Source organism: Ceratotherium simum, chromosome 25 (genome assembly GCF_057802395.1).
Source record: "Ceratotherium simum simum isolate JZ-2026a chromosome 25, ASM5780239v1, whole genome shotgun sequence".
Lineage (NCBI taxonomy): Eukaryota > Metazoa > Chordata > Mammalia > Perissodactyla > Rhinocerotidae > Ceratotherium > Ceratotherium simum.
This window is the reverse complement of record NC_141924.1, coordinates 3,981,693-3,994,364: the sequence shown is the minus strand read 5'-3', so window position 1 is coordinate 3,994,364 and position 12,672 is coordinate 3,981,693. Positions and strand designations below refer to the sequence as shown.

Here is a 12,672-nt window from a genome sequence, read left to right as displayed (position 1 = left end):
TGATGGGGGTGCGCCTGGTGTCACCGGCCGACTTGCTGACCCTGCCCTTCTCCTCATAGACTCGAGGAGGACGGCCAGCCCCTCGTGGGCGCGTGCTGTACCGGAGTGCTTTGCCACACGGTACTGCTTTCTGTTTTCGGGGCTCCAGGGTGTAGCTCGTGTCACCTCGTCCCTCTGAGAACGGTGGCCAGCGTTCTCTGTAGAGCGCGAGCGTCTTTCCTCATCTGGGTCCTGAAAGCTCCTACTAGAGCTGACCTGGCTTGTTGGGACCCCAGGCTGCGAGCTGGGGGAGCTTTGGATGAGAAAACCAAGCTCTAGAAAGTCAAGGCGCCACCTCTGTGGGTCAGAGGGTCCCTCTGGGCTCACGGTGCCTCCGGGCCACCCCTCGCCTGGTCACATTCTGTTGCCTGATGGCTCTTGTGGGAGGTGGGTGGGGGCAGGCGCGTCCCCCAGGGAGCCAGCCCTGCTTTCCCTCCAGTGCCGCCCACCCGGCAGCCTCGCTTGGCTCACGTGGGTGTCCTGTTGAGTGGAGCCCAGTGAGGGAATTCATGGATTTTGGTACAGACTTCTTTCTCCCGGTGCACCCTCGGATCTTAAGAGGTTTTGGGGGTTCTCACTCATTCCTTGGGCAGGCGTTGTGGCCCCCGGGCCTCCCACAGGCTTCCCTGCCACCCCCCGGCGGGCCCCAGCTGTCTGTGCCAGGTCAGCAGACGCCACGGAGCCCTCGGAGCCAGGCATGGGCGGCACCAGACCTTGAAAAGGAGCGAGTCATGGGGCTGGGAGCTGCGCCGTGTGACCCGGGCAAGCCCTCGACCTCTGATGCAGTGGCTCTCCCGCCCTGCATGTGACTTCATGGTCTGATGCGCCTGGGTGTGGCTCCTGCACCTGGGGACCCCCACCTGTGACTGAGCCGCCAGCAGGTATGAAATAATGTGCGTCCTGGCCTGGCCTCCCTGCGAGGGGGCTGCCTGGGCCCATGAGGCAGGCTAGGCGCAGCCACCCCAAGACAGGCGCAGGGGGCCCAGGAGAGCAGCCCGAGAGCGTGCTATGATCGGGCCGTGCTTGTGGGAGGTCACCGGCTCCTGGCAAATGTGGGTGACTCCGGGATGTCCCCTCCAGTGGTACTTTTCGCCATGAGAGTGTAGAGAAGCTGGTGAGAGCTCTCGTGGTCAGGACTGCCACGTTCTGCCGTGCATGGGAGCATCGGTGGGGTCATGTGGCGAATCCTGCTTGAGTACATTTGGGGCATAGCAGAGGAGGGGGCCTGCCAGGCTCCCTGCACCCCCCGAGGACCACTGGACCCAGTAAAGGAGGCCCCTTCTTTGTTCTGTGACCTGCGGATTCCAGGGGCATTCCCAGGGACCGGGAGGCCGCCCTAGGCCAGGTGGAAGGAGGGGATCTTCCCTCCCTCCCGGGGCCATTGGGTCCTCCGTGGACCCAGAGTATTGTCTCCAGGGGGAGCGTGGTGGGCAGAATCCTGGTCCCCGAAAGTATCCACGTCCAAATCGCCAAAACCTGTGAATCTGTCACCTTGATGGCAAGAGGGACTTTGCAGGTGTGACTGAGTTAAGGCTCTGAGATGGGGAACTATCCTGGATTATCCCAGGGGCCTAGTGTCATCACAAGGGTCTTCATGAAAGGGAGGTGGAGCCTCTGAGTCAAGGAAGAGGTGTGAGGACAGGGTCAGAGGTCGGAGTGATGTCATCGCTGGGGGGTAGGGTCACCAGCCAAGGAATGTGGTGCCTCTAGAAGCTGGAAAAGACCAGGAAATGGATTTGCTCCTAGAATCTCCAGAAGGAGCCAGCCCTGCTGACGCCTTGATTTTAGCCCCGTGAGACCCATTTTGGACTTCTGACCGCTAGAACTGTTAAGGTAATAAATGTGAGTTGATTTAAGCCACTGTATCTGTGGTAATTTTTTTCAGCAGCAACAGGAAATTAATACAGGGCCATTTGAGGGGCTCTATTACCTGGCCCTGTGTGTGGCCTCGCCCCCCACCCCCACCCTGCAGGAGACTCGCAGCCCCCTAACCAATGGAGCAGGGAGTGCCTGTGGTCCAGGGCAGGCCGCCCTGGTGGCTGGGCATGGGCGCAGGCGCTGCTCTGCCTGGGCCGCTGTCGTGGTGTCTGTGGCAGCTCAGGACACGAGGTGGTCCCGTGCTGAGACCGAGGGCGCCCAGTGCTGCAGGAGCAGCTGATGTCCGGGGCCCAGGGCTCTGCAGAAAGGAGGCTGGGCAACTGCCGAAAAGGCCGTGATCTGGGCTCTGAGGTCGGAGGGCGCCCCAGCGGTCAGAGGCCAGCTGCCACAGGCCCCGGCAGCGCCCGGAGGACACGGGTCTTGCTGATTGGAGGCTACCTTTTGAATGGCCAGCTCAGCACTTTCCACTTGGCAGGAAGGCGGCCTTCCTTTTTCTTTTCTTACTCTGAGAGGAGAAGGAAATCGATGACGGGGGTTTGTATCCCCTTTGTCCTGCGGAAAGCGGCGGCTGTGCTGTGCCGCTGCCATTGACCTAAATATGTCACCATTGGGAGGGAGCAGGCCCATAACATCCGCCCTTGTTGGGTCTAATCATCGTTTCAGGCTTAGGGAGAGAGTCGCGGGGCCTTGTGGGGAGCCATTTGCTCAGAAAGGACTTATGGGAGAGAAATGGTCAGAAATGCTGCTTGGTTTTGTTTATTCAGCTCTCTTTGAGCCTCCAGGGAAGGAGGCACCAGAAGAGGCGGGAAGTCGCCTTGTGGCTTGGCGGGAGCTGGTACGCGCGGGTTTGCCAGGCTGCATCCGGGCGTCCTTGTCTGTTTCTGCACAGCCTGCCCCGGGCGTGGTGGCTGTCCCCGCACTAGCCAGGAGAGGGCCCTGCCCTGCAGCCACTGGGGAGTGGGGGGCTTCAGGGGCTCCGGGAGGAGGAAGGAGTGTGCTGGTGTCGGTTCTGCAGACACCTGACCACGGGGAAGGCCCCGTAAAGTAAGGGGCTGGTGGAGGGGTTCAGGTACTGGGCTTCCTGCCCCTGGGAAGGTCAAGGCAGGGCCCAGGCGCCTTGTCAGGGAGGCCCAGGTTAAGAGGTGGCCCGAGGCCCCTTTGTCTCTGACACCCCTTGAGACTGCGAGCGTGTCTTTGCACTTCTCTGAGTAGGCACAGCGCATCCTGCAGGTCTTGGGAAGGGGTCTGTGTGTCCATGTGTGCTCACGTTCGGCCCCGGGGCCGGGTCGCCATGTGATGGAATGTGGCTGCACATTGACCTTTCACAGGTTAGTGATGTGGGGAAGGGAGTCGGGGATGGCCGCACTAAGGAAAATGTGGTTTCCTGCTGATGGTGCTGGAGGAGCTGACGTGCCCAGTGTCTGTGAGCGGAAGAGGCATCTGGGGCTTCCTTGACCTTCAGATGGAGCCGAGATCCAGGGAGGCGACTGGGGTGTGTGTGGGTGTGGGGGTTCAGACGAGCAGATGGGAAAGCACCAGAACACCCCAGCCTTGGCTCCCGGGAGCAAGGCTGTGGTAATGTGAAATCCCTCACCTCTGTGTCCCCACAAGAGCAGCCACTGTCCCCAGGTGAAGCAGACGTGTGAGATGAAGAGCTCCCTGGCTCTGTGGATCCGTCCGAGCCCAGTCCTTGTGAGGTGGGCTCGCAGAGCGGGCACTGAAGGCGCCTGACCGAGGCAGTGGCCTCTTCCCCCTGCAGAGGGCTGTGCACCAGGAGCGTTGGGTTGACAGGTCTCTGCAGAGGCTCACTTGGAGGTTTATCTGCTTGCTCATCTAGTGAGCCTCGATTGAGCACCTGCTGTATGCCAGGCCCATTGTGGGAGGGGCCAGGCCGCTCAGAAGTGGGTCCTGTGGGAGGAGGTCAAGTGGCGCTCTGCAGGCCACTCCCACCAAGACGTGGAGAGGATCTCCACGTCCCACCAGGGCCCGGGCTCTCCCACTGCCAGTGGGTGCGAGTCCTCTTGGAGGAGGGGCCCCAGGGCCCCGCCTGCATCAGGACAGGAAACCCACCTCCTAAGGGGCCCAGGGTCCAGGAGGGAGCTTCCTCCGGGCTGGCCTCATGGGGCTGGTTCACACACGCAGTGTGCTCATGAGGATACCTGGATGCCCGCTCTGGGCAGGGTGTGGCTGCTTTGTCACGGCAGTGTGCCCACTTTATCAGAGCCTGGTGCATAATACTTGCACGGTGAGTATTTCCTGATGAAGGTGTGTGCATGAAGGCCGCCTCTCGGCACATCTGGGCTTAGTGCGGGGCTGCGTGGAGGTTCCCATGGAGGCTGGGGCTCCTGGGCTGATGGCACATTGGGGCTGTGGACCCCCGATCGCCTGAGTCCCCCCTGTACCTCCCACAGGTGCCGTGTGGGCAAGGCCATCACAGGCGGGGACTCTCCCCAGGAACCCCAATATGAGGCTGGGGGAGGCTGAGGCCTGAAACACAGGGCTGGCCTGCCCGCTGTGCAGGGTGCAGACGTCCTTCAGATGCTGGTGGCCTCGCACTGGGGCGCCGGCCAGCTGCTCACACTTGGCACTGTTGTTGAATTCCCACCAGGCCCACCCCCCACTGGTGTCCTCTGTCCAGTTCACAGCCTGCCCCGGTGCGAGTGCCCTGCAGTTAGTACCTTTGCGCTGGTGGCTGGGTATGCTGTGTGAGAACTTGCTGTGCGGTGCCCCTGTGTATCCATTCATCCCGTCTTTACTGGCTTCTCCTTGAGCCAGGCTGGGTCCTGGGGCTGTCACGGACAGTGAGGCAGAGGGTGTCCTCCCTCTGGAGCTGCTGGGGGCCGTGGGCCTGCATCAGGGGACGCTGCAGATGAATGTAGACTTAGGGACGTAGCGTGTTTACCAGGGGCCATATTTGCTGAGCCCTCCTCTGTGACTTGGCATCACCTCTAGGAGTCTCTCCCAGCACCCTGAGGAGGACCCGTGTTGTCCCCAACAGGAAAGAACAAGACCCATGAGAGAAAATGACAAAAGGCCACTTTAGACGGTGGGGGAGTGTTGGAGAGGTCACTGAGGGGAAATGGCATCTGAATCAGGACTGAGAGGTTGAGGGGCACCAACACATGCAAAGGTCCTGGGGCAGAATCAGACTGTGGGTGTTGGAAAACCTAAGAGAAGGTCCCTGTGGCTTGAACCCAAAGAGCAAAGACAAGGAGAGAAGCAGAGGGAGATAAAGCTGGTGAGGTGGGGTGGGGGCCTCGGGTTGGAAGGACTCGCCAAGTGATTGGATTGGGGAAGCCCCTGCCAAGTTTTAAGCAGGACAGCGTCAAGTTCTGACTTACGCTCTCAGGGGAGCCTCTGACTGCTGTTTGGAGCCACGTTGGAGGATGTGGGAGGAGTTGGGGGCCAGTTAGGAACCAGGGTGGGAGCCGAGATGAGCAGAATGGTGGATTTGGGGTGCTTGGAGAAACAATCCTGAGGGGTGTGGTGAGGGCGAGGAGGGTGTCGGGCGCAGCTCCCTTGGTGGGACTGGGGCTGAGCCCTGGCTTCCCGCAGCCCTGGAGCAGGCTCTCTGCGCACCTGTTACCCGCCTCCCTGGGCGCTCGTCCCTTGTTGCCTGGCTGAGCTGGACTCTGCTTCTAACTCAGAAGTGTCCCTCAGGCCCTACGCAGAGGCCACCCCCTCCTCTCTGACCCCCTTTTACAGAGCCTGTTCTCTGCCCTGTGGGAGGCACTGAGTTCATTGGGCCAGGAGGCCATGGTCCCCGGAGAAACGTAGCCGTGTGAGGGCCACACAGCTTCCCTGGGACTGAGGGCGTCTCTGGAGGGAACTGTGGTTAACAGAAGCCAGGCGAGGTGGCTGCCTGTGGTGTTGGCCTGTGTCCTCCCGGCCCCCTTGTCTTCTCCCGGGGGGTCTTGGCAGGCGGTGCGTGGAGGGAGTTAGCAGGGCACTGAAGGATGCTGAGACGCAGGTGCCTGGAGCGTGGGGGTCCCAGCAGGCGAGGACGCACTGGAGGGCTCCGAGCAGTCTGGGTGTTCGCTCAGAGAAGGGATCCGGCACTCAGCAAACCCAGTGTTTTTCCCTGGTTAGTGACAAAATCCAGCAAGTCACTAACTCCCCAAGTGGGAAGTGGAGCCAGGGACCTGTGGTCACCTCTCCTTTCCCCTCGGCACCCGCTGAGTCAGGAGGGTCCTCTGACCTTCGGCCTCCCCCAGTCCACCCCTGTGCTCTGTCTGGACCAGGCGCCCTGCCGTTCACGACACCTGTTTCTGCAGCCGGTCTGTGCCTGGGGCTGTTGTACTGACCTTGGCCTGAATTTCGGGGTCTTGCGCTCGGCCCTGTGTCCCAAGATCTGGCGAGTTGGCCAGGGCAGGAAAGGAAGCTGCTGGGTTGCCCTGAGCACCACCCCCCCCCCGTCCTCCCCAGAAAGAAGGTTCTAGGCCAGCGAGGGTCTCACCATGACGGGCAGCGAGGAGCAATAGAGGCCTGCCTCCAGCCCTGGCTGCTGGTCAGACCTCAAGGGAGCCCTGGCTCTCACCGGGCTCCACTCTTCACCCCTGACTTGGGTGAATTTTGGGGTCACATGCCTAGGTCTCTGGGATGCCTCTCGGGACTCGTGGCTTTTCCTGTGGAACTTCCGTTTTGCAAGATCTCAGGCTGTCACCCTGTGATCGGGGTGGTCTGTGACCCATCACCTGCATGGCGGCCACCATAGACCACCCACAGAGCCAGCTTCTGAGTCGAGACAGTACAGTGATGACCCTCGGCCGGGTCCTGGAACCCGCTGCTGCCCCGTAAACCAGCCTTGGTCCCACCTGGGCAGGCCAGTGACCCTGCCTGGGGCCATCTGCCAACTTCCTGGGCCTGGCGGGTGTTGTCCTTCCATCACGGTCGTCAGAGTTCACGGCACTCTGTCTGGGGGGCTGCTCCATCTGCTGCCCCGTGTTTTCTCTGTGGCTGTGGAAAAGGCCCTCTTGGAAGTAGCTGGTGGGGGCCGTGGGCTGGGCATCCTGAGTGCTGGCCCGACACTTGCTGAGACCCCCTGCACTGTGAATGCCTTGGGGCACGGAGGTGGATCTGCCATAGCTCTCGGAGCCCAGGAGCCTGCAGGGTGAGGTGGCCCCCGTGCTCGCAGGTGCTGTTGAGAACTCCATAAGTCACGCCCTGCCAAGTGCTCAGGAGCCAGCGCTCACTAGCGTTAGCTGTTGTCATTGTCACTGAGTGGCTCCGGGTCTTGGAGGAGAAGCACAATGTCTGAAGGCGGCAGCTGGACCCCAGGTGGGGGTCATGAAGCACAGGCACCAGGTGGGAGGGTGCAGCCCTGCCCCATAGTGGTCCGTGTTGTCCCTTGCCCACGGCCATCTCGGGGCCCCTGACAGGCTCCCCCTCCTGCCTGGACACTCCTCCCCTGATGTCCAGGGGGCTCAATTCTTCTCCTCACGTTCCCCAGAGCGCCCCAGGCCCTTACTCTCTAATTGACGGGTTATAATCCTGCTGCCTGGGGGTGGTCTGGCTCTGCAGCAGGACCACCACTCCGCTGCCTCGTGGTGTTTCAGATCATGACCTTGGGCCTCCTGCATGGCTGCCAATGCTGTCCAGATGTGTGTATGCACGGTGGGTGGTGCACACTCCTTCCATGGAGGGGAGAGGACAGTTCTTTCCTGTGCGCTCTTCTCCCCATTGTCCCTGCAGGCCACAGCCTGGCTGGGCCTCCCTACCCCACATTCAGGGCCCAGGGAGGAGGAGAGCTGGAGTCTCCGCCCTGGACCAGGACGGAGCTCTGGAGTGTCCGTGTCTACAGTGAAACTGTAAGACGTGCATCAGGCTGGATTGAGGGCATATCCAGAGCCTGCCCCTTCATTGCTTCAAAGATCGCTTCTTCTAAAAATACCTGGGGTCTGCTTTGGGGGAGACCCAAGAAGTGCAGAATTAGAGGCTGGCCCCGTGGCGTAGTGGTTAAGTTCGGCACGCTTTACTTCGTCAGCCCAGGTTTGGATCTCGGGCCTGGACCTATGCCAATCGTCAGCCATGCTGTGGTGGCAACCCTTACAAAGTAGAGGAAGATTGGCACAGATGTTAGCTCAGAGCTAATCTTCCTTAGCAAAAAAAGAAAGAAAGAAATGCAGAATTAAACTGTGTACTAAGTGGGTTCTGGAACCTTCTTGCGTGCCCTTCTCCTTCCTTCTGCTCTGTGCCCAGCCATCAGAGTCATGGCCCTCTGCAGTCCTGACACCTCCCCGTGCACAGCTCTCCCCCAGGCCCCAGGCCTCACTAAGCTCAGGCTAGGCCTGGGAGGCCAGAGCCCAGGCTTGACCCAGGCGGTCTGTATCTTCACCGCAGTTCTCAGCCTGGGTGAGGGGAGATCCACCCTCAGGAGTGTGGGCTGGTTGGCCCCATTCTCACCCTGGCTGCTGCATGTGTCTCTTGTGGTGTGCGGCTGGTGTAGGTTATCTGGAACCTTCCTGCCAAAAGCCAGGTTGCTGGCCTGGGTTTGTCTCCCTGAGTGCAGTGAGGCCCTCTGGGGAGGGGGAGTCAGGACCACCCCTCCAGGGCGTCAGGCCCTGCAGAGGTCGCATTGGACTCTGGTGCAGATTTCAGCCCAAGGGACGTGGCCGGGTCTGCTTCTTGGGAACAGAGTCAGAGGGGCAGGGCCACTTGCGGTGATTGCTGGTTCCTCTAATTCAGTTTGCTTATTAGTTCGAAGCCTTTAAGCTGTGCTTGTGGCACATAAAAACCACATGGAATAGCGGGTGTGTGCATGGCTTCTGGAATGTGAGTCGCAGTGCAGGTGTCCTGCAAGGGGAGGCAACTGGCCAGGGCAACGTGGGGACACCCAGGAAAGCCTGAAGCTGGGCAGCTGGCTTGTCCGCACAGTGTCCTGGCCAAGAGCCTGGGCTTGGAGCCAGACCGTCTGAGTTCATGCTCTGTCGTGGACTGAAGGTTTCGTCCCAGCAAAATTCCTGTGCTGAAGCCCTCACCCCCAGTGTGGTGGGGTTAGGAGGTGGGGCCTTTGGGAGGTGATTAGGGTCAGGGAGGTCATGAGGGTGGGGCTCCACGATGGAATTAGTGTCCTTATGAGAGGAAGAGAGGCGAGAGCACTGTCTGCAAGCCAAGAAGAGGGTCTTCATAAGGAACCCCTCAGCTGGCATCTTGATCTCAAACTTGCAGCCTCCGGAACCATGAGAAATAAATGTCTCTTGTGTAGGCCACCCAGTCTACGGTATTTTGTTATGGCAGCCTGAGCAGACGAAGACACACCCCATCTTCATTATACACAGTCTCAAAAAAGGGAGGCCTCATCTGTGCATAGAAGTCCAGCTGATGAAGTCCAGGTGGTGGGGGCGGGACACAGAATGGCAGGTGGAAGGGAGCAGTGGGGGGCTTCTGTGGGGCCTGAAATGTGCTGTCTCCAGGTCTGGGTGTCAATCGCACAGGTGTCCAGTTTGTGCAGATGCAGTGCGATATACACGTAGGATCTGTGCACCCGTGTGTGCTCCGCTCTGTGAGTTTCCTGTTGCTGCCGTAACAAATTTCCATACACTGCATGGCTTCAAATAGCACGTTCATTCTCTTACAGTTCTGGAGGCCAGAAGTCCAAAATGAGCCACAGGGCCCAAGTCACGGGTCAGCAGGGCTGTGTTCTTTCTGGGGGCTCTAGGGGAGAATCTGTGTCCTTGACTTTTCCAGCTTCTGGATGCTGCCTGCCTTCCTTGGCTCCTGCTCCCTTCCTCCATCTTCAAAGTCAGCAGCGTGGTATCTCCCAGTCTCTCTCCTCTCTCTGACCTCTGACCCTCCTGCCTGCTCTTACAAGTGTGCATAATTGAGAGTAGGTTGGGCCCACCTAGATAATCCGGATAATCCAGGATACTCTCCCGTCTCAAGAGCCTTAAGTTAATGACTTCTGCAGAGTCCCTTTGTCCGTGAAGGTGACATAGTCACTGGTTCCAGGGATTAGGATGTGGACGTCTTTGGGGGCCATTACTCAGTTTACCACACACTCCAGTTAAAACAACAACTGCTCGGCATTGGCTTTCATCACTCCTGGAATAAATGTGAGGTCCTCATTCTGGCTTCCAGGGCTCTGCATGCCCCTTCTCCCAGTCCCCCATCTCATCTGTGACTCCTCCCCCAGCTCCACAGGCCCCTTCCAGCCTCAGGGCCTTTGCAAGGCTCTGCCTGCCCCATGCTCTTCCCTCAGGGGTCCGCGGCCTCTCTCTCCATCTCATCTGGGTCCTGCCTCAGATCGCACCTTCTTGGTGAGGCTTCTCACGAGCACCCCGCTCATCCTCCCGCTGTGCTGTTCTCCGGCCATCAGCTCCCCAGGTGGCAGGAGCTGTCTGTCTGCCCTGGCAGCGCAAGGGCTTTGCTCTGTGGCTCGGGCCGCCCAGAACCGCGTCTGGTACGTGTGTGTCGGCGATGTTGGTGGGGTGACCGAGTGCTGCCAGTGTTCCTTCTCTGGGGCATCCTGTCGGTGCAGCGGTTTGGTGAGGTGCCTTTCGCATGTCTGTTTTGCACCCGTTTTATTTAGTAAAGGAATCCTCAGCCTTGCTTCACCCCAGATCTTGCCCCACCATGTAAGAAGAGCCCCAATTAGTAGTCCCACCTGCGAGTGTTCCCCCAAGAGGGGAGCAAGAGAGCTGCCATTGCCTGACATGCGCAGACGGGGCCCCTCAGTGCTCCGAAAACCAAGCCTTCCCTCGGCACCTCTGCAGTTGGAGGCGGCACAGTGGACCCAAGTGGTGGTCACCTGGCGTTCTCTCCCTCACAGAGGAGGAGCTCCGGAAGCTGCGGGAAGAAACCAACTCGGAGATGCTGCGGCAGGAGCTGGACCGGGAGCGGCAGCGGCGGATTGAGCTGGAGCAGAAGATCCAGGAAGTGCTGAAGGCCAGGTGAGGAGGTGCCCAGGGCAGGTGAGGAGGTGCCCCAGGCTGGGTGAGGAGGTGCCCAGGGCAGGTGAGGAGGTGCCCAGGGCAGGTGAGGAGGTGCCCCAGGCTGGGTGAGGAGGTGCCCAGGGCAGGTGAGGAGGTGCCCCAGGCTGGGTGAGGAGGTGCCCCAGGCTGGGTGAGGAGGTGCCCAGGGCAGGTGAGGAGGTGCCCCAGGCTGGGTAAGGAGGTGCCCCAGGCTGGGTGAGGAGGTGCCCAGGGCAGGTGAGGAGGTGCCCCAGGCTGGGTGAGGAGGTGCCCAGGGCAGGTGAGGAGGTGCCCCAGGCTGGGTGAGGAGGTGCCCAGGGCAGGTGAGGAGGTGCCCCAGGCTGGGTAAGGAGGTGCCCCAGGCTGGGTGAGGAGGTGCCTAGGGCAAGTGAGGAGGTGCCCAGACAGGATGAGGAGGTGCCCCAGGCTGGGTGAAGAGGTTCCCCAGGCTGGGTGAGGAGGTGCCCAGGGCAGGTGAGGAGGTGCCCCAGGCTGGGTGAGGAGGTGCCCCAGGCTGGGTGAAGAGGTGCCCCAGGCTGGGTGAGGAGGTGCCCAGGGCAGGTGAGGAGGAGCTGAAGACCAAGTCACACCGTCACCCAGCCAGCATTCCCCTCTTGGTGGGCAGGGGTCCCCAGAGCTGAGCCCTGCTCAGAATCCTGAGTGGCCCAGCCCTGTGAGCCCGCAGGCCTAGCCCCCAGTGCTGTGGCTCCTGCTGGCCTCCACGTCTGCTCTCCTCCAGGTGGACGGGGCTGTCTCAGTCCTTCCTGGGAGGCCTGCTGTCCTTCTCCTGCCCTTTCCCCGCCCCCTCTTCTTCCTCTGGTCTCGGGGGCAGTCTCACATCTAGTCACCCTTTGGACTCCTGGGCTGAAGGACCCAGTGATTGTGTTGACAACAAGTGCCTTGGGCAGGGGGTCCTGGGAGCTGGGCCTCTGCTGGGTGGGGAGTGCCTCTCCCATCTCGAGGGTCTGAGGGTGAGCGGTGATTAGTCCTGCCTGTGCCCCTTGTGAGCTGGGGTCTTGGGAAATGGCCGCCTCCTGTGCCTGGGGCCCTCGTCTGGGAGATGGGGAGCACAAGTGCTCCTGTTACCCGGGAGTGACGGAGGAGGAAGCGTGGCCCAGCCCTGGGTGCAGAGCCCTGACCAGGAGGGGCCTGGCTGGGTTGGGGGCACTGAAGGGGAGTCAGAAGGGCCCCCAGGACCACTTCACGTCCCCCTAGTCTTGGCTAGTAGACGCCCCTGGCTCCTCACAGGACCTTCCTGGGACCCTGAGGCCCCATCTACCCTATCTCTGTGCTTTTCTATACTCACTGCCCCTCTCCTCTGCCCTCCCCTGCCCCGCCGCCCACCCAGACACGTCCCCCCCCGAGCCCCTGACAAGACTCTGATCACTCCTTCCTCCACCACCCCACTGCACACCTCAGGGTTTGACTGCCACAGACAGTCCCCTCGTCCCAGCAGGGTCTCTCCATCCTGGGGTGACAGGTGTCACCCCAGCTCCTGGAGGGGAAGACGTGGGCCCTGCTGTGGGTGGAGCCCCTGCACACTCCACTCCTCTGTCCCTGGGAGCTCGGGCCCTGCCTCACGGTGCCACCAGCAAGACACGGGTCATTCCAGAGGGACATTTGAAGTTCTAAGAGCTGTGCTTTCCCTGTCCTGATAAAACCCCTACGAGGTTCCCTGACCCTCTCTCAGCACAGTGTCCAAGCCGGCAGCCTGGCAGACGAGGCCCAGGAGCTGAGGCTGCCAGCGTCTCCCTCCCCTCAGGCTCCCTTCCACCTCAACCCCTGCCCCCTCCCCTCTGGCCCTGCACCTCCCTGGCCTGAATGATCGACTCCCTCCAGCTTGGGA

General features: G+C 60.9%; 1 protein-coding gene across 2 annotated transcripts in view; it reads left to right on the top strand.

The window, feature by feature from the left end:
• GRAMD4 (GRAM domain containing 4) overlaps positions 1 to 12,672 on the top strand; it is an 84,517-nt gene that overhangs the window by 50,232 nt on the left and 21,613 nt on the right. For both annotated transcript variants that reach the window (XM_004437992.3, XM_087448731.1), the window contains exon 4: positions 10,685 to 10,805. In XM_004437992.3, coding sequence (XP_004438049.2) covers positions 10,685 to 10,805 — 121 coding nt within the window. The remainder of the gene's footprint in view (positions 1 to 10,684; positions 10,806 to 12,672) is intronic.